Source organism: Bos indicus, chromosome 21, assembly GCF_029378745.1.
Source record: "Bos indicus isolate NIAB-ARS_2022 breed Sahiwal x Tharparkar chromosome 21, NIAB-ARS_B.indTharparkar_mat_pri_1.0, whole genome shotgun sequence".
In the NCBI taxonomy this organism is placed as follows: Eukaryota; Metazoa; Chordata; class Mammalia; order Artiodactyla; family Bovidae; genus Bos; species Bos indicus.
The window spans coordinates 7649852-7669105 of record NC_091780.1 but is presented as its reverse complement, the minus strand read 5'-3'; the positions used below and the strand labels follow the sequence as shown (position 1 = coordinate 7669105).

The following is a 19254-nucleotide window of genomic DNA, read 5'->3' as shown; positions in this document are numbered from 1 at the left end:
TAAACTAGTAATGTGTTTTATGAGCTTAAGAAATAATTGTTTATTGTGTATGCTTTTTAAAATAGAAACTGAATTAGCAAATAATTTTAATATTTGCAATTCTAGCATACAGTATTATTCTCAAAGTATTATTAATTATTTTGTGCTATGCATTTAGAATAGTGTATGAAAGAAAGTCTGGTCCTTTTATTATTTTCAATAAATTTCTAAGTGAGCATTTTACAGGGTGACTATCTAGCAGAAGTACTAAACGATAATAACTTTTTCCCCTTCTTTTTTCTAGGTATCTTCACTCAAATAACATAGTTGTGGTTCCGGAAGGTAAATACTTTCAGTTTTTACTAATAGTTAGGAGGTGCTAGAGTTAAATCTGTGCTTTATAATAGTAGAACAGATTGTCTCTTTAAACCTATTTTGGTTGGAGTATTAGGGAATTTTAATTATAAAACATCATTATTAGTTTCAAAGCTTTTTTCCCTCTAATTAGTAAGTCTAGTTAACAGTTACAATTAAATTTATTAAGTCTAAAATATTTATAATGGTTAAGTAAATTATTATCAGATAAATTGACATTGGGTAAATAATAAAATAACTTCTAGTTTATTAAATCAAGTTAAGCATTTTGGTTAGATAAAAAAGACTTTATATATCATTTCATGAATTATTTATTCAAGTAGTTTTTTACATTGTTTTAACATTTTTATTTGTAATCTTTTTAAAGTTTGTATTATATTAAGGTAGAAGTGTTACTTCATAGAATGTTGTTTGATACTATACTGCAATAAAAATGTTTAAAAAAATTAATTTGATATATGCTTTTACTATTATGTCAGCACCAGAGATAGGGATATTAAGTATTAAAATATTTAAACTTGCATAATATTTAATTGCATTAAAAATTGGTCTTAACACTTGAGTCAAATTAATTTTGCTCTTACCCTTCTTTTCTCTTCAAAGCCATTGGATCCCTTGTGAAACTGCAATGTTTGGATCTTAGTGACAACGCCTTAGAAATCGTTTGCCCAGAAATTGGTCGTCTGAGAGCTTTACGTCATCTTCGGTTGGCTAATAACCAGCTGCAGTTCCTACCTCCAGGTAATCACCGTCTGTAGCACAGAAGCTTCTTGTCTGTTCCAAGGCTATTTTTATTAATATTTCTTACTTTGTGTCTAGGCAGTGGGCTTTGGGTATATCTGTAAGTTTCTGATTGCCCACTTGTTAGAGGAGGATGGTAAGGAATGTGGATGGACTATGAGTAAAAGTCTTTTCCCTGATGCAGACGTAAAAAGACGGCATTTACGTTTTTGAGCTGCAATTACTACAGTTGTGCATTGCAGTCAGTGCCCCTTCAAATCACTGCCCTGGTGAATTATTTGTACCAAAAGCTACTTTAGTGTTGAATTTCACATAAGGGAATTTATACAAACTTTGCATTTTAGTGTCTGAAAGCAGATACATGCAGTGTTTTCTCTCATTCTCTAGAGAGGTAAATGGTGTACATTAACTTTGATTTAATGTGAATCATACTAGAATTTAGTAGCAGAATTTAAGTTTGAGTTCTTGAACTAATTGTCACTTCTGCCTACTGATCATCCTATTAGATTATGATGTACATATAGACAGTACCAAAATCCTGCCTTCTCCTGAGCTACCGTTAAGTCCTTTGACTTTCTTACAAGGGATATTCAGAGACCTTTCTTTGTGAACCCGCACACTTGGAGATTCCTCTGTCTTATATCATTTCCCATATTTTTAAATCAGTGAAATATGATTTAAAAAATAGCTTGTGCTTCAGGTATAACATGAAAGTACTCTGCATTTAAAAATATGCAGAAAAAAAATGCAGACACCACTCACATTGGAAGTATTTGTACCTAGTAACTCTTGGTATTCCTGAGTCTTTTAGTGTATCCAAGTGGAATATATGACTCATCCAAAATTACAAATTACTGCCTGCCTTAGAACTTCAGGGATATATGAAACTGTTAAAAATTACTCATGTTAAATCCATGAATGAATTTATAATTTAAAAAATACTTTCTCCAAGGTTTTTCAAGTACAGAAATTTCTAATTGAAACAGTAGTTGATTAATTTTTAGACTTTATGTGCCAACTTTAATGTATACATTCAATATTGTATACAAAAATGGTATTAGTATAGCAGTTTAAAATTTTATAGCTTTTAAAATATATATATATTATATAATTTTATAGCTTAAAAAATATTTTTTAACTTCATTTAAAGTGTCTTACTTTTTATAACTCTGCTTAGTACAAAAAATTTTAATATGGTGTAGGAGTATGATCTTTGCTTTAAATTTTGTTGTATGTAATCAAACTCAATGGTGCTTCATCATGAAGCTTGATTTCATCAAGTTTATGTATTCACATACTCAGGAAATTAGATTCTCTTTCAGAGATTGTATAGAAAATGTATCAGCAAAGATATACTTTAGATTTTCAGAATATTTTTATATATCAGCTTATATAAGATATAGAGTCAAAATGCATGGATATAATACTGAATATTTTAGATTTGATTGTATTTTTAAATATGAAATTCATAAAAGATATGTTATAGAATCAAAATGCATGGCTATAATACTGTGTTCATAAGCGCCTTTTTCTATACGTTTAAAGAATGTACGAGTAACAACTCTATTAAAACATTGTTCTTTGTGTTCTGTTCTGTTTTTTCCTGTAATGTAGAACATTTTGTGGTAAAATGTAGCCATTTCCTTTCATTATATACTCTCAGAGGTTAAGGGTATACTAATAATGTCATTGACTGCTTCCTAATAACAAGTGGAGGGTATCGATTTCCTGGCTACCTTCATGTAATTTAAAATTTATATCTCACCTGTTTCATAACAGATTTGAAGCATTTACTTCTGATTTTATCTCCCTAGCTTATTTCTGTTGCTTGTGTTGTTTTTTTGCTTAAATGACATACAGTAGTATCTATGTATTTTGAGTAGAAACTTTTGATTAAGCTATGTATATAGTTTCTTTTTTTTTTCTGGGCCATCATAAATACAATGCTCTAGATCTTACTAATTTTTTAGTTCACTTTATGTATGTCTTTATGAGATAATTTCACTGTTATGATTTGAATGGGAGAGGGGCTTGGTACACATTTACCAAGTGTACCCAATCATTAGGGACATACTATGGAAGAGTATTTCAACTGTAGTAAAAAATGTGAGGAATTGCCATATGGTGTCCATTTAATGACGATAGACTCCAATTGATATCTGTTAGCCTCTTCTGTGGAGAAGGCAATGGCACCCCACTCCAGTACTCTTGCCTGGAAAATCCCATGGATGGAGGAGCCTGGTGGGCTGCAGTCCATGGGGTCGCTAAGAGTCAGACACGACTGAGCGACTTCACTTTCACGTTTCACTTTCATGCGTTGGAGAAGGAAATGGCAACCCACTCCAGTGTTCTTGCCTGGAGAATCCCAGGGACGGGGGAGCCTGGTGGGCTGCCGTCTATGGGGTCACACAGAGTCGGACACGACTGAAGTGACTTAGCAGCAGCAGCAGCAGCAGTGGGAAAGAGTTTGTGTGTGTGTGATTGGCGGCGGGGCACAGGTAGTTCATGCAGCCTCTGCCTGTGTCTGGGGCTCCTCTGGATTGTATGCTAGTGTGCCAGTCCACGTATAGCCCTTCAAAGCAAAGTTAGACTGCTTTCTCTTTAACCCTTGTCTGTGGCAGATTCTTTATCCTCCTGTTACAGTCAAGCGTGTTAGCCACTGGGAATCTCTTCTCTTTTAAAATATGCTTATCACTTTTTGGGGTTGATTCAGGTTTCTGGGTGTTCTCAGTCTCTGACAAATTTTAAAAGCTGTAATTATGTAGCTTTTCCAGTTTCTTTTCATGGTTAGGGTTTAAGTGACAACTCTCTTGACTTTCTGTTTTCTTCTTGGAATTGAGTTCTCGTCCCTCACAGGCTATCGCAATTTGGGTTTTGTTTCTCCCTGCCTTTCCTTCTCTACCTCCTTTTTGTTTCCTTTTGGATTACTTGAGTATGTTTTAGTGTTCCATTTTATTTCCTCTACTTTAGAGGAAAAGTTTAGGTTTTTCTTTAGAATTTACAGTATGCACCCTTAACTTATTGCAGCTTACTTGGGATATTGTACCACTTAACATAAATTTTAAGAACCTTCCAACAGTATACTTCCATTTACCCTCCTTCCGTTGTGTTATTGTATCATATATTTTATCTCTACATACTTATGAACCCTACAATATATTTATTTTGCAGCAATCAGTTGTTTCTAAAGGGAATCACAATTAAAAAAAAAGATATTCTTTGTATTTACCCATTATTTACCATTTCCTGTACTCTGTTCCCTCTTGTAGACCTCTTTTTTGGTATTATTTCTCTTCAGCCTAAAGTACTTTGTTTAATATTTCTTGTAGTGCAATTCTCCTGGCAATGAACTATGATCATTTCTCTTTCTGTGAAAATGTTCTTTATTTCACCTTGGACTTTTAAGGATATTTTCTCGAGATACAGGATTCTGGGTTGACAAGACAGTTTTTTCCTAAGCACTCTTAAAGACAATCTTTCATTGTTTTCTGACCTCATTGTTTCTAATGAGCAGTCAGTTGTAATTTGTAGTTTTGTTATCCCATATGTGTGTTTTCCTATGGCTACATTAGATATTTTCTCATTATCTTTGGTGTCAGCAGTTTATGTATGATGTGCCATGATGTAGGACTTTTTATATTTATCCTGCATAGGCTTTTCTTGATTCCCAAATTGGAAAGTTTCTTATTATTTTTCTTTATATAGTTTTCTGCCCCACATTTTTTTCTGTTTATCTGTCTTCTACTGCAGTAACTTCTTTTGTTCTCTCGAGTATTTTATTTATTAAGCCCTTCTTCACTCTCTCATAGCTTTTTTCCTCTTTAGTACCTTGTCTTGCATTTTCTAGCTGCTTCAACTCCCAAACTGTGACCTTCAGCACTGTGAGACTGCAGTGTTCCACTTGGGTTCCCCTTCCCTATGTTGTGGCCAAGAAAGCCTTGTCTGGCTTGGGACACAAGAGGTATTTCCCTTATTTCAGTGATCAGAGTCCTTTGTTTCCTTTCTGTTACTTGAAAACAGTTTTCTTATTTATTTTTGACTAGTTGTGTTGCTGTATTTTGGTTGGAAGCAAGTCTGGTGTAGTGACCTTGTCATATCTGGAAGTGAAAGTCCTATTAGATGTTCTTTGATTTCTCATCTGATTGTTTACCTGTATTCTTTTATATAACTTGTATGCCATTGAAACATTTATATGTTGCATTCTCCCACTTCTAGTATCAAAACTATATCATTGTTTGTTACAGAAGAATAAATTTAAACTCGTTTTCTTCCAAAAGCCTAGTCTGACTTAAGTAAAATTACATGATCTGTTCTGAAAAGAAGTACGACACACTTACAAATAAAGGATTACTGGAGAAAGATTTCCATCAGTGCAGAGCAATTTGCCAAATACCTTATGACTCACCATTGGCCACAAAAGCAAATGGATATTAGAAGAGTCAGAAAAACCAGCTATCCCTTGATTGTCAAGAAAATCCTGATGCTTTTGTGATTCACTGTAAACCCTCTGTGAATTCCCGTGAGAGAAGAGTATGGTAACAAACAAACCCCAAAATGTAACTAAGAGTCAGAATAGTTGTTGCTTACATCTGGCATGATAAATCAGCCTGTTTCTCTGAAATGATTTTGCCCTTAAAAAGTTGTTTTGTATACCAAAAAAGGAAAGATTTTTAGCCCAAATTGAAAACACGGAAGCAATCAATGTTATACTTAAATGGATAAAAGCATGCAAAAACAGAAATACATACTACATATAAGTAGCAGGAATTGTTCTAAAACTCAGGCTTCAAGTATGGTCAAGTTTATCATTTTTTTCTTAAAATTTACTTTTCTTCTGGTTAAGCCTCTGTTGCTTTATTGGAATGAAATTTAGTATCTCTTCTTAGATTTGTCCTGTTGCCACCTAAATTATTCTGAAATCTTTATGCTCATTGCTGGCAGTCAGGGGCTGTAGATCAGCCTTCTTCCTACAGAGGACAGGAAGCCTGGTCATGCTACAGCTTCCCCCATTGCTTGCCGCCCCACCGTTGAGACTTCATTGGTGCAGTCTGACTGATAGTAGTGCAGCCTGCTGTGACTCCTCAGAGTTGCTGACCCTTCTCCTGCGGATACAAGCCTGGTCAGAGGTGCTCCACGTTTACATCCATGGGTTACGGTTTCTAGGATTGATAGGGGGTCCCAGGAACACTGGGCCAGCCCTGGTTTCATTGTGCCTATGTTCACTCTTCCTTCTTTAGTGGTCAACTCAAAGGGAGAAGAGAGCAGTTCTCATCTTGAATCTTCAAAACACAAAGGATCTAATTGTGCCACCTGCCACCAAATAATCAAGGCTGTTCACCCCTGTATTATCCTCCTTGGGTGGATGCCATAGCAATTCACCTTCCTAGTGAAACAACTTTTCAGTGATTCCACATCAATACTGGCAAAATAGCTAGCTAGCACTTTTCTCACTAAAAAATGTAATTGATCAATCTGGCAGAGTCCCCTCTGGTGTTACCAGGCTATGTAAGTATAGTCAGCAATATATGTAAATAGACTTTCTATTTGGTAGGATTGGCTGCATGACCTGGGGCACTTACTATTTCACCTACTCAACAAAAAAGTATTTATTGGTTCCAAATATATTCTGTGTCCTAGAGGAAGTGGGGACAGTGAAGGGATACCAAAATCTAGAGCCAGGCTTCAAAGGAGCTTGTAATATTTTATTGTTGAATAGTTTAAACTGTTAACTTCCAGGGAAGAGACTAGTTAGAGAAGAGAGAAAGAAGTATTGATAGTGTTAATAGTTGGTCATTATCTTGATATAGTGCCAAGTGGTTCAGGAATCTAGTTTGACAGCTAATAGGGATAAAATCTACCCACCCTCAGTTTGCTAGATGACCACTGAATAAATGAATAAATTGTCCACCAGAGTGCTAAACTCATATTCAGAACCTGTTCTTTCAGTGTGTCTTATAGACATACAAGCTACTTTATTAGTCTAGCTTGCAGGTAGGACTTCCCTGGTGGCTCAAATGGTAAAGAATCTGCCTGCAATGTGGGAAACCTGGGTTTGATCCCTAGGTCAGGAAGTTCCCCTGGAGAAGGGAATGGCAACCCACCCCAGTATTCTTGCCTGGAGAGTCCCATGGACAAAGGAGTATGGAAGGCTATAGTCCATGGGGTCACAAGGAGTCAAATACAACTGAGCACAGGGCACACACACAGCACATATTAGTAAAGTAACTTTATCCTGTATATTAATACTTAAATGTATATTAGTATCTTTATAGTAATATAGAGATTTTCAGTTCAGACTTTTACATAAAATTATTTAGTGTACTAGATTAGATAAAACAGATTTATCAGAATAAATTTCTGTTGATACTATTACATATTGTAAAATTTGTTTACAGAGTTAAAACTTCTAAATTATATTTTAAAACTTTTACAAGTTTGAAAATTATGTAAAAGTCTTAGAATAAAAATGACCATTAAAATTCTTCTAAAAGAAAAAGAATTTGTTTTCTGGGCCATGCATCCTTCTCAGTACAAAAAAAATACAGAAAGTACTCCTTTTAAGGTAAGGTGTGAGGGGAAGTGGTAGAAAACTTGCCAAATGTCAGAAACACAAAAATTTATTCTGGTGATACTTTTTAAAAAGGCAAAAGGAGAAAAGTTGGTCCCTCAGAGAAAAGGGAAAAAAGAGAAAAGTTGGAAAGCCTCTCCCATCAATCATGCTATTGAATTCCTTTCCATGGGCCATTCCTTTGTGAAAAAATTTCAAAGCAGCTAATGTCATGATAGCAGTGATCTAATTTGAAGTCTTTTAAGGAGAATACTTCCAAATTCACTTCACATGCAGTGCTTTCCCTTTCTGTATGCAATTACACCATGGTGTATTACCAGCTTGGTGTTGTACGGGAACCTTGAAACAATACTGAAGTCAGTGGAGAGATTCAAAAGAAGTCAGGCATGATGCGAGGGACTGAGCTGTTTACACGGTGTGCAAGAGCAAATGGCTTGGGGTTGGATATTTTACACTATTTTGTCTTTGAAGTGTACATTTAAATCCTTTATTGAAATATTTTGTGAGAAGTGTGTGGTTGCCAGAATAGAAGCCCATATTGGGTTCATAATCATTTGTTTATTATGAAGACCAGGAATTAGGAATATTAACAGAAAAAAAAGCCTAATGATTGTAAAAATGTTCATAATCTTTTGGAATAAACTTTCTTGAGAACTTAACAAATGTATTTTCTTCAGTGCAACCTATGAATGAGAATTCAGTCATTTTTATTTAATGTATTTTTAAATTCAAATCAACTTGCAGTATTTTGAAGGTGGTATGCAGCAATTTCTACCACACCTTTTTATATTTTGGCAAAACTTGGGTTTATAATTCAGTTTTACTAAAGGGCTTCAAGTATTAAGCATGTTTTTCTTAATAGAGTGATTTGATATATTGCATTTATTGAGCAATCTTTGGGAAAGGCAAGTGTTAGATATGTAAACAAAGATTATATTTTAATGGTTATTTTATGGTTTTAATTGATTTTTTACCTTGATTTCAGTATATTGTTGTTTTGTGACATAATGAGAAAATTATGGTTTCATTTTAATTGTGGAGAAAAATTAGCTTGCAGAGTATAGATGATGTGCTGAAATAGGTATTTCTTAAAAAGTAATGTCTTCAATATGTATTTTGTTTTATTTTTTATATGTTATTTGAACATGCTTGTTGCTTCTTCTGTAAATTATGTTTTATAATGTTAAAGATTTTAATTTAAGTCAGATTGTCTGTTCTGCAGGTAATTTTAAAATTAATGATTGATTTAGTGCACAAAAACCTTTATGATTTGCCAAGGATTGGTGTAATGAGAAGTAAACAAAATTTAGTTTGTTAAAAACTCCCCCTGCCTCCCCCCTTTTGTTTAATTTTTTTTAATGATTTCTTTTTAAAAAATCACTACTTTAAGCAGATGCATTAATGTCTTTGAGCAATTTGTTTTAGTTTTTATTGTATATTTATAAAGTAGTGAAAGAGAAGAGTGAAAAGGTTGCTTGAACCTCAACATTGAGAAAACTGAGATCATGGCATCCGGTCCCATCACTTCATGGCAGATAGATGGGGAAACAGTGGCTGACTTTATTTTTCTGGGCTCCAAAATCACTGAAGATGGTGATTGCAGCCATGAAATTAAAAGACGCTTACTCCTTGGAAGGAAAGTAATGACCAATCTAGACAGCATATTAAAAAGCAGAGACATTACTTTGTCAACAAAGGTCCGTCTAGTCAAGGCTATGGTTTTCCCAATGGTCATGTATGGATGTGAGAGTTGGACTGTGAAGAAAGCTGGGCACCGAAGAATTGATGCTTTTGAACTGTGGTGTTGGAGAAGACTCTTGAGAGTCCCTTGGACTGCAGGGAAATCCAACCAGTCAAAGGAGATCAGTCCTGGGTGTTCATTGGAAAGACTGATGCTGAAGCTGAAACTCCAGTACTTTGGCCACCTGATGTGAAGAGCTGACTCATTGGAAAAGACCCTGATGCTGGGAAAGATTGAAGGCAGGAGGCGAAGGGGATGACAGAGGATGAGATGGTTGGATGGCATCATCAACTCGATGGACATGGGTTTGGGTGGAATCCGGGAGTTGGTGATGGACAGGGAGGCCTGGTGTGCTACAGTTCATGGGGTCGCAAAGTCGGACATGACTGATCGACTGAACTGAACTGAAGAAAATTTGAAATCAAAATAGTGGCTATGGAAGTGGTGAAAGATGGTTGTATATCCCTTCTACTTCTTAGCTAGATTTGCTGACTTCCCTCTCCTGACTTACTCTGGAAGAGAATCAAAGTCTGGCAGATCTGTTTTGATGACTTTTTTATTTTTAGTTTTAATAGTTTGGTATTCATCACTTTATTTTGAATTTATAGTACCAATATTAACATCTTATAATCAGTTTCTTTTTAGGAGTAACAGTGGTTTTGTAGGAGTCATATTTACACATGCATTTAGATCCTAACACAAAAGTTTGTTGGAAAAAAAAAGCTGAAAAATATGTAGATATTTAGAATAATAGATCTCAGAATTATTCTTTCCCTCATCCATTTTTACCTCTTTGAAAAATAGAAGTATTCATTTTTATGAAGGAAAGCACAAGTTTCTTATAAGTAAAATAAGACTAAAATTTTAATTATTAAATCTTCAATTAATCAAAGAAATATTCTTAAAATTTTTCCTTTGATGCTTTGAAAAAGATGTGTAATCTAAAGCAGAGCAAATACACATTGGAAGGTTTTTTTTTAACATTTATTTATTAAAACATTTTTTTCGGCTCTGCTGTCTTCATTGCTGCATGCAGAGGCTTTCTCTAGTTGTGACGTACGGGGCTGCTCTCTAGTTGCATTGGCAGGCTTCTCAGCGTGGCAGCTTCTCTTGTGGAGCTTCAGTGCTTGTGGCACATGGACTCCAGCGTGAGCTCAGTAGTTGTAGTGCTCTGGCTTAGTGGCCCAAGAGCACGTGGAATCTTCCTGTGGGAAGGGACAAGGGATCAAACCTGTGTACTCCTCATTGGCTGGTGGATTCTTAACCACTGGACCTCCAAAGTCTAGGAAAGCATTTTTTAAAGTGTGCACAGTTATTCATGTTGTTGTATATATCCTAAACCCAAATTATGACTTTTGTGGTGTAGTTCTGTTCCCTGAGGTCACTGCTGCTGCTGCTAAGTTGCTTCAGTCGTGTCTGACTCTGTGCGACCCCATAGACCGCCAGCCCACCAGGCTCCCCCGTCCCTGGGATTCCCCAGGCAAGAACACTGGAGTGGGTTGCCATTTCCTTCTCCAATGCATGAAAGTGAGAAGTGAAAGTGAAGTCGCTCAGTTGTGTCTGACTCTTAGCGACCCTATGGACTGCAGCTCACCAGGCTCCTCCATCCATGGGATTTTCCAGGCAAGAGTACGGGAGTGGGGTTCCATTGCCTTCTCCTCCTTGAGGTCACTAGGAGGCTGATTACTACACATTTGAAAATGTGAGGCAGTTTTTCTGTATCAGTGCATAACCGATGCAGGAAGAATCACTAATACTGGCTTGTGTACATGGAGGTGTTGTTTTACAGTCTTTATACCCAGGAAAGGGGGTTTCAGAGGTAAATTTCCATGACTTTTTCACTTAAAGAGAAACGATCCATGGCATAATTGAATATATATTTTATACTTATCAAGTCCCTATATTATCCAGCAATTTAAGAACCAAATCCTTGTATCTAGTGAGTGATATATGAAATACAGGCTATAGAATACTGTTAATTTTAAATACAAGAAAAAGGAAAGTCTTACTCTTTTTGTCTTTTGAAGTTCTTAATAATAGTAAATCAAATCAGATCTGTAAACCAACAATTAGTAATAATTTTACCTATTCTGTACTTCCTAAATGCCAATCTCCATACATTGTTTTCAGTTGAATGTTCTTGGTTTGCCTATGATATCCTGTGAAATTGTTTTTGAACTTAATAGATAAAGCCATTTTAATTTTGCCATACCTAGAATTCCATGGAGCTTTATGAACTATGGCTTTCAATAAAACAAAAGCCTATAAAACTGATGTCACTTGACCCATACTTCTCCATTTTCTATACCCATGTCCTGTATCTAATACAGTAGATAGGTTTTAATTTGACGGGTTCTGGTATTCCCTGTCTCCCTAATATCCAACATCATTAATTTATACTGATTCTCATAGGTTTAGTTTTATAAAAGGTATAGAATGACGGCCTTGAAAATTTGCTTCTGCTGCTAAAAGATAGAACAGGCCATGAGGATTTACATATTATATCTGTTTATTTCCTATCCAGAGTTGACATTTCTACTTCTAAATCAGAAACACATGTAAAGTTATGATATATAAGTGGAAAAGCAAGGAATAGAACTTTGATTTCCTTATCTCCAGGGAAATATCTAGAACTGATTTACAAAGTGTGATATATACATAACTTTTTCCCCTCCATATCACTTTGTAAATTCTTCTAAACAATGTCTTTTTAAACTTTATGACAGTATCAGTAATTTTTTTTCTAGGATGAGTAAATAATTTATTTAAACTATTTCCCATTGATTTTTTTGAAATAACTTTATGAGGTAGTTTCGATATATAAAATTTATTGTTTTACATGTACGGTTTCTTGAATTTTATTAAATGTACACAGTGAGGAGCTATTACTGCAATCTAACCTTAGAATATATCCGTTATTATGAAATTCCCTAGTGCCTGTTTGTTGCCAGCCCCTGTTGTCACCCCCATCCAACTATTAATCTTGTTTCTCTCTTCTTGTAAGTACTTTTGCCTTCTCTAGAAATTTCATTAAAATGGAATCATGTAACATATAGTCCTCCCTGTCTGGCTTATTTTATACTTAGCATAGTTTTTTTTTTTTTTTTGCATGTATATTCTTTTATGTTTTAGTAGTTGTTTCGTTTTATTATTGAGTAATATTTGTATGGATATGCCATATTTTGTTTACTCACCAGTTGATTAGCCATTTAGATTGTTTTCAGTTTGGTCTGTTACAAATAATGTTGCTAAGAACATTTGTGTACAAGCATTTTGTGGGGTTATGCTTTCCTTTCTCTTAGGTGAATACGTATGAGTAAAGCTGCTGAATTGCATGATAACTGTATTTTTAACTTTGATAGAAACTGCTAAACTGTTTTCCGCAGTTATTCCCACTTGTTAGTATGAGAGTTCCAGTTCCTCTATATCCTTGCTAACATTTGATATTTTCAGTCTTTTAATTGTGGCTATTCTAGTGGCTATATAGTCAGCTCACTGTGGCTTTATTTTGTATTTCTCTCATAACTAAAGATTAAGTATCCATCTGTATCTTTGTAAAATTCCTATTTAAAATTTTAAGCCCCCAAGTGGTGCTACTGGAAAATGGGGCCTTTGGGAGGTAATTAGGTTATAAGGGCAGAGCCCTCATGACCTAGATTTGTGCCCTTACAAAAGAGGGGCTTCTCTGGTGGATCAGATGGTAAAGAATCTGCCTGCCATATAAGAAAGCCAGGTTCAACCCATGGGTCGGGAAGATCCCCAGAGAAGGGAGTGGCAGCCGACTCCAGTATTCTTGCCTGGAGGAGTCGCAGAGTCAGACATGACTGAGTGACTAACACTTATAAAGGAGGCTTTTTATAAGCTTCCTCACTCATTTCACCAAGTGAAGTTACAGTAAGAATTCCACAGTCAGTGAGAGGGCGGGCCCTCTCTAGACACTGAATCTGCCAGCATCTTGATCTTGGACTCCTTAGCTTCCGAAACAGGGAGAAATAAGTTTCTGGTGTTTTAAAGCCACCCAGTGGTTTTGTTACAGCTTTATATATTCTGATGTTAAAAGCTAATTTTCACACAAAAAAGATTATGACTCTCATGTAGATATAAAAAATTTTAATGTGTTAAAGTTTTTGTTTAACCTATTAATGAGGAAACTGGTAAGGTTTTATAACCAGTTCAAAGGAGGATCCAAAGAACAGACACATTTATAGATCAAGAATATTGAAATTAACGTTCAGATGGAACCAAAGGAGGCTTTTCCCCACAACAACAGAGGATGGTCTCTCCATGGGACATGATTTATTTTTGTGTTTATAAGTAAGGATTATTTAAAATCTTATCAGATTGTAATCTAGAACATACAGAGTTGTAAAATAGCCCTCATAGGATGAGTATCAGATCACCTGGAAGGAAGTGCTAGACAGCAAGGCTCAGCACCTCTGACCTGTGGGTCTAATCTGATCCTCCACCTGATTTTTTAAATAAAGTTTTATTGGAAGACAACCATGCTCATTCATTTACAGATTGATTGTGGCTGCTAGTGCGCCACAGTGGCAAGGTTGAGTAGCTGTGACAGGGACTGTTTTTCTCACAAAGCCTAAAATTTTATCAGATGACCTTTTACAGCAAGTTTGCTGATCCCTGCTCTTGCCTGGATACACATCCTTTACCAGAAAATATTATTTATAAATATATTCTTCTGGTCTGTGGCTTATCTTTTCATTTTCTTAAAAGTATCTTTTGAAGAGCAAAAATGCTTTTTTACATTTTGATGAAGCCCAGGGTATCAATTTTATGGATTATGCTGGAGATGTCATATTTAAGAACAGTTTGCCAAACCTAGGATCACAAAGATTTTTCTCTTCTGCTTCTTATGTAAGTTTTAGATAAAGTTCTATCTATTACACTTATGTTTATGTTCCAGTTCAAGGTAATTATTGTGTATAATATGAGGTAAGAATTGAGATATTTTTGTTGTTGTTGTTTAGTCACTCAGTCATGTCCAACTCTTTTGTGACCCCATGCCTGCCAGGCTCCTCTGTCCACGGGGTTCCCCAGGCAAGAATACTGGAGTGGGTTGCCATTTCCTCCTCCAGGGGATCTTTCTGGCCCAGGGATGGAACCTGCATCTCCTGAATGCAGGCGGATTCTTTACCACCGAGCCACCAGGGAATCCTGGATATGTTTTTACACGTGGAATATTCACTTGTCTCAGTGTAGTTTGTTGAAAAGACTATCCTTTCTTCGATGAGGTACCTTGGTACCTTTGTCAAAGATCAGCTGACTATAAGTACTTAGATTTAATTTGGAGGCATTCAGTTCTTTTCTGTTGGTCTTTATGCTTACCCTTATGGCAATACTATATTAGCTTGATCACTGTAGTTTTATGGGAAGCTTTAAAATGAGATCATGTAAGTTCTCAGCTTTGTTCTTCTTTTCCCAATTTCTTTAAATTTCACTGATTTTTTCCAGACCAAAGAAGATCCATTTTTACTCTTTTTTGGGCATTCCCTCTGTATACATATTTGTGTGTGTGTGTACATATGGGTAGCAATAAGAAGATAAAGATGAGGGAAGACCTTTTATCAAAGTGATCTATGGGGATAATTACATTGTCCAATATAATTTCTAGCCACCCAATCTGTTTCTTGCTTTCATTTTTATTTATGTAACTTATGATTTTAAACTTGTTTCTCTAATTTTATTGTGAGTCCCACAACAGTTTGCCTCTTATCAATAATACAGGGACAGAGAAGGGCCAGACAGGTATGGGGATGATATGGTCTGCATTGTGACTCCAGTAGGATGGATGGTTGAAGGACAGGGCAACCTGAGACCGAGGGAAACTGTGTCTGCTTGTTCCCTGCCTCACTGTGGACCTGCTTCTCCTCTTCACTGATGGCCAGATCTTGGTGATGGGAGTTTGAGCAAAAGAAGATCAAGACCTTGGGTTCTGGCTCACAGCCAGTCACCACAGTGCTTTTTGATGTCCTATAGAGACGTTATGTCGGAGAAGGCAATGGCAGCCCACTCCAGTGCTCTTGCCTGGAAAATCCCATGGGCCGGAGGAGCCTGGTAGGCTGCAGTCCATGGGGTCGCGAGGAGTCAGACATGACTGAGCGACTTCACTTTCACTTTTCACTTTCATGCATTGGAGAAGGAAACAGCAGCCCACTCCAGTGTTCTAGCCTGGAGAATCCCAGGGTCAGGGGAGCCTGGTGGGCTGCCGTCTATGGGGTTGCACAGAGTTGGACACGACTGAAATGACTTAGCAGCAGCAGAGACGTTATGTAATATATATATATAATATATAAAATATATATGCTATATAAAATATATATACTATGTAAAATATATATAATAGATAAAAATATATAAAGGGATTAGATGAAAGAGTACCAGACAATTAGGATGGTTACTGGAAGAGTTCCTTTCTCTATGGCTTCTTTAAGAAATATGAATGAATTTCTGTATTGCTAAAGATTGGGTAAGTAAATATTATGAACATCCTTTTTTTGGCATATCTGATAAGCCATTCAGGGCCTATCATAGCTCTCAAACTTTATTATTTAATTTTTCTATAATTTCTATATTCTGATATTTAAATAGTCTTCATATACAAGTACAGATTTTGTAGCAATTTAATTTAATTTTAAAATTCTTTCATAGAACTAAAGTTAAATAAATACTATTTTGAAATTTATCAATATTTAAGAAAATGTTTATAAGAAAAGGTCAGCTATTTCTAGAACTAAAATTCTCCCAACACCTTTAGGATTCATACTTTAGCTTTTGACCAAGTATTGGGCTATGTTTAAAATACTTTATAGAATGTTAATTAACAACCACTGTCTTTTAAAACCCTTTATATTGCTAATTAGAGACAAAATTGAGAATTTATGTATTTTTCTTTATATTTTATATCATTTTAAAATTACTTTGAAAATTAACACAGTATCTTTCTTCTCTTCAGATCCTTTTTGTTTCATGCATTCTCTGAATGCTCTACTTAATTTCTTTAAACAGCACTCTACATAAAGGGTATTAGTAACTCTGTAAAAATTGTGATGAATAACTTCCCATTTCTTCCTCTCTGCTTAGAAAAAGATTGTACTATGTTAGTATCAGTCACTGAGATATTAAGCCTTAAGTGGTAGTAGTTAATTTATTTTTGACATAAGGCTTTTCAGAAGAATACTTTTGTTAAATGTTTGTACTTCTCCCTTTGTTGTCACTTAATTATTTTTTAGTATTACTCCTTATTAGGCTAAATTATTTTGGTATCTCTAATTAAAAATTAAATATAATGATCTGGCTTTTAAGAAAACATACAGACTAATGATCCTGAACCTTTTCTCTTTGCTGTTGGCCCAGACATTGCCCGCTTTGGTTTCCTAATTTAGTAACAGAAATAAAACTATGCAGGACTGGGCAGGTTTGGTATGCTGGCATCTAGCCAGGAAGCATTGGTTTCTTAAGTAAATGGACCTGTGGGGATTTGAGGAAAACACAGATTAAGTTACATGAGCTTTGCACTTCACAAATTCCTAACTATTTAAAGGAACTTGGCTAACCCACTGCCACCTAAATAAAACTCAATTTTGTTGAAACACACACATACTAAATGATGTATTGTTTCCTTTTTCAAAATTACCCTTATCTTTGTGCTTTTAATTTCATATTTTTGTAAAGTTTTAAAAAGCACTTTCTCTTTTAATAGTGCACCAAAATTATAGTTAAACTCTATTCAATTATTTTGTGCATTTACAATACCTTTCAAGGGCTTCCCTGGTGGCTCAGGTGGTAAAGAATCTGCCTGCAATGCAGGAAACCTGGGTTCGATCCCTGGGTTGGGAAGATCCCCTGCAGAAGGGAACAGCTACCCACCCCAGTATTCTGGCCTGGAGAAGTCCTATATGTATAGTCCATGGGGTCACAAAGACTCGGACACGATTGAGCGACTTTCACTGTCACTTTTCAGGATAGCATAATGTAAGAGAGTCAATAATATACGTGTGTAACGTGCTTCTGTGTGAAAAAATGAAAGAAAGTTCTCACCAAGATACATTTTTAAAAAGCCTTGTTTTGCCCACTGCCTCCGGCATCTGCGTGGCTGGGCGGCCTCCATCCCTGCCCGCTCTTCCCCACCACCGGCGCTGTCAGTGCTCTGCGTCACGCCCTGCCCGCTGCTCTTAGCGGGGTTTGCAGTGAGTGCTTTCTTGGAATGTTTCAACACAAGCCGCTGTCCTGTCTGCTGACACTCTTCCTTTTTGCTGCTGCTTCTTAACTGACATATTCCTGGTCGTCTTTTCTTTTTTTTCCCCTTGGTCTTCTTAAGGTCTATTGCCTCAGAATTTGGGGAAGAGCCTTGAGGCCCAAGGATTAGGCGTCTTTTCTTCTTTAAACCTTTATGTATTTATTCTGGCCATTGTCTCTCATTGTCAGATGAGGACCAGCTGTCTACCCTGGTGATCTTTTTTTAATTGCCTTTAGACTATTTATAAACACTGGGACATATTCTGAAGTGTAATTTCACTGAAAGAAAATTGAATGAGAATCTCTCATTTCCTATAAGGCTTTTGACTAATAGGAATGTAATTCCAAGTAATTCTCAAGTAATTCCAGTACTTGAGAGACTATAGGTGGTGTGTGGAGGAGGATACAATGTGCATTATAGTCATACTTAAAGCAGTTATTAGTTCACAATTAGAACAAAATGGATTTAATACAGACTGTAGTCAGATTACATTGAGTTTAGGATCAGTATGATTTCCCATTGTGTAAATGCAATCCAAAATATAGTAAAGAGTACTAAACCTCACAAGGAACTTCCCTGATGGTTCAGATGGTAAAGAATCTGCCTGCAATGCAAGAGACACACATTTCTACCCAAAGTGGTCAGAATGTTGCCAGTCTAAACAAGAGTCTTTAAATGACTTGCGAGCATCTAAATCAGGCCTGGTCCCAGGGCTCAGGGTCCCTCCCTCTTGGCACCCTGCCTTGCACCCCAGTGGAGACGGGCTCATTGTTCCCGTGCCCTCGGCCTTCCTTTGCTCTCCTAGGGGAGAGAAGCAGCTGTTCTTACAAGGTTTCCCTGACAGGGATGAGCAGTGGTGAGCTCTCTGCTGTCAGAGGCTTAAAGTGACATCTCTGGGTTACTCTGTAATTCTGAACATTACTGAAGATCTAGTATGTAGATATTTTTGCTATGTCTTAGTAATTTAAATTTCTTAAATGTATTCATGCTGTTGTTATTGTGAGTAGTAATAATCATTAACAGTTACTCTAAAAAGTAATAACTCTCCAGATAACCAAGAGATTGTTGTTATTGTTAGTACATTTAGTAAGTGTTTAAAGTAGGCCAGGCATGCTAACTGCTTAACTTTTTTTCTCTATTAATCGACACAGTAGTCAGACAGAATAGGGTTTTTTAAGTTTTTTTCATTTTTTTTTAAAAGATGGGAAACCTGAAGTATAGCTTTTAAAGGAGAATCAAAAATTCTAATTAGTTCATTCATGTTTTAAAACTGTAGAAGTCATTACATATGGGAAAGTACACAGATTTAAAGTAATACTCAGTGAATTTTCACCAAATATATTTTTTGTAACCAGAACCCCAGAAACCTGCTTGTGCTTCTTTCTAGACACTCTCACCCCTCTTCTAAGAGTAATTGCTCTTCTGACTTCCATCACCCATTCAGTTTTAAAATTAAATTAATGGTACTACAATTGAGATTTTGCTAAAGTACAACATGTAGGGTTCTTTTTTGATGGAGTTACATCCTAATAAGCCATTGTAAGTTGAAAAGTTTGTTAAGTAGAAAATGCATTTAATAAACCTAACCTACTAAAC

At 35.9% G+C, this 19254-nt stretch overlaps 1 protein-coding gene across 4 annotated transcripts in view; it reads left to right on the top strand.

Annotated features, from left to right (window-relative positions):
- LRRC28 (leucine rich repeat containing 28) overlaps positions 1 to 19254 on the top strand; it is a 189931-nt gene that overhangs the window by 44104 nt on the left and 126573 nt on the right. For all 4 annotated transcript variants that reach the window (XR_011562545.1, XM_019983755.2, XM_019983754.2 and 1 more), the window contains exons 4-5: positions 284 to 321; positions 958 to 1095. Coding sequence is in view for 3 of the 4 variants with exons in the window: in XM_019983755.2 (XP_019839314.1) it covers positions 284 to 321; positions 958 to 1095 (176 nt within the window). In the remaining variant the exon portion in view is untranslated. The remainder of the gene's footprint in view (positions 1 to 283; positions 322 to 957; positions 1096 to 19254) is intronic.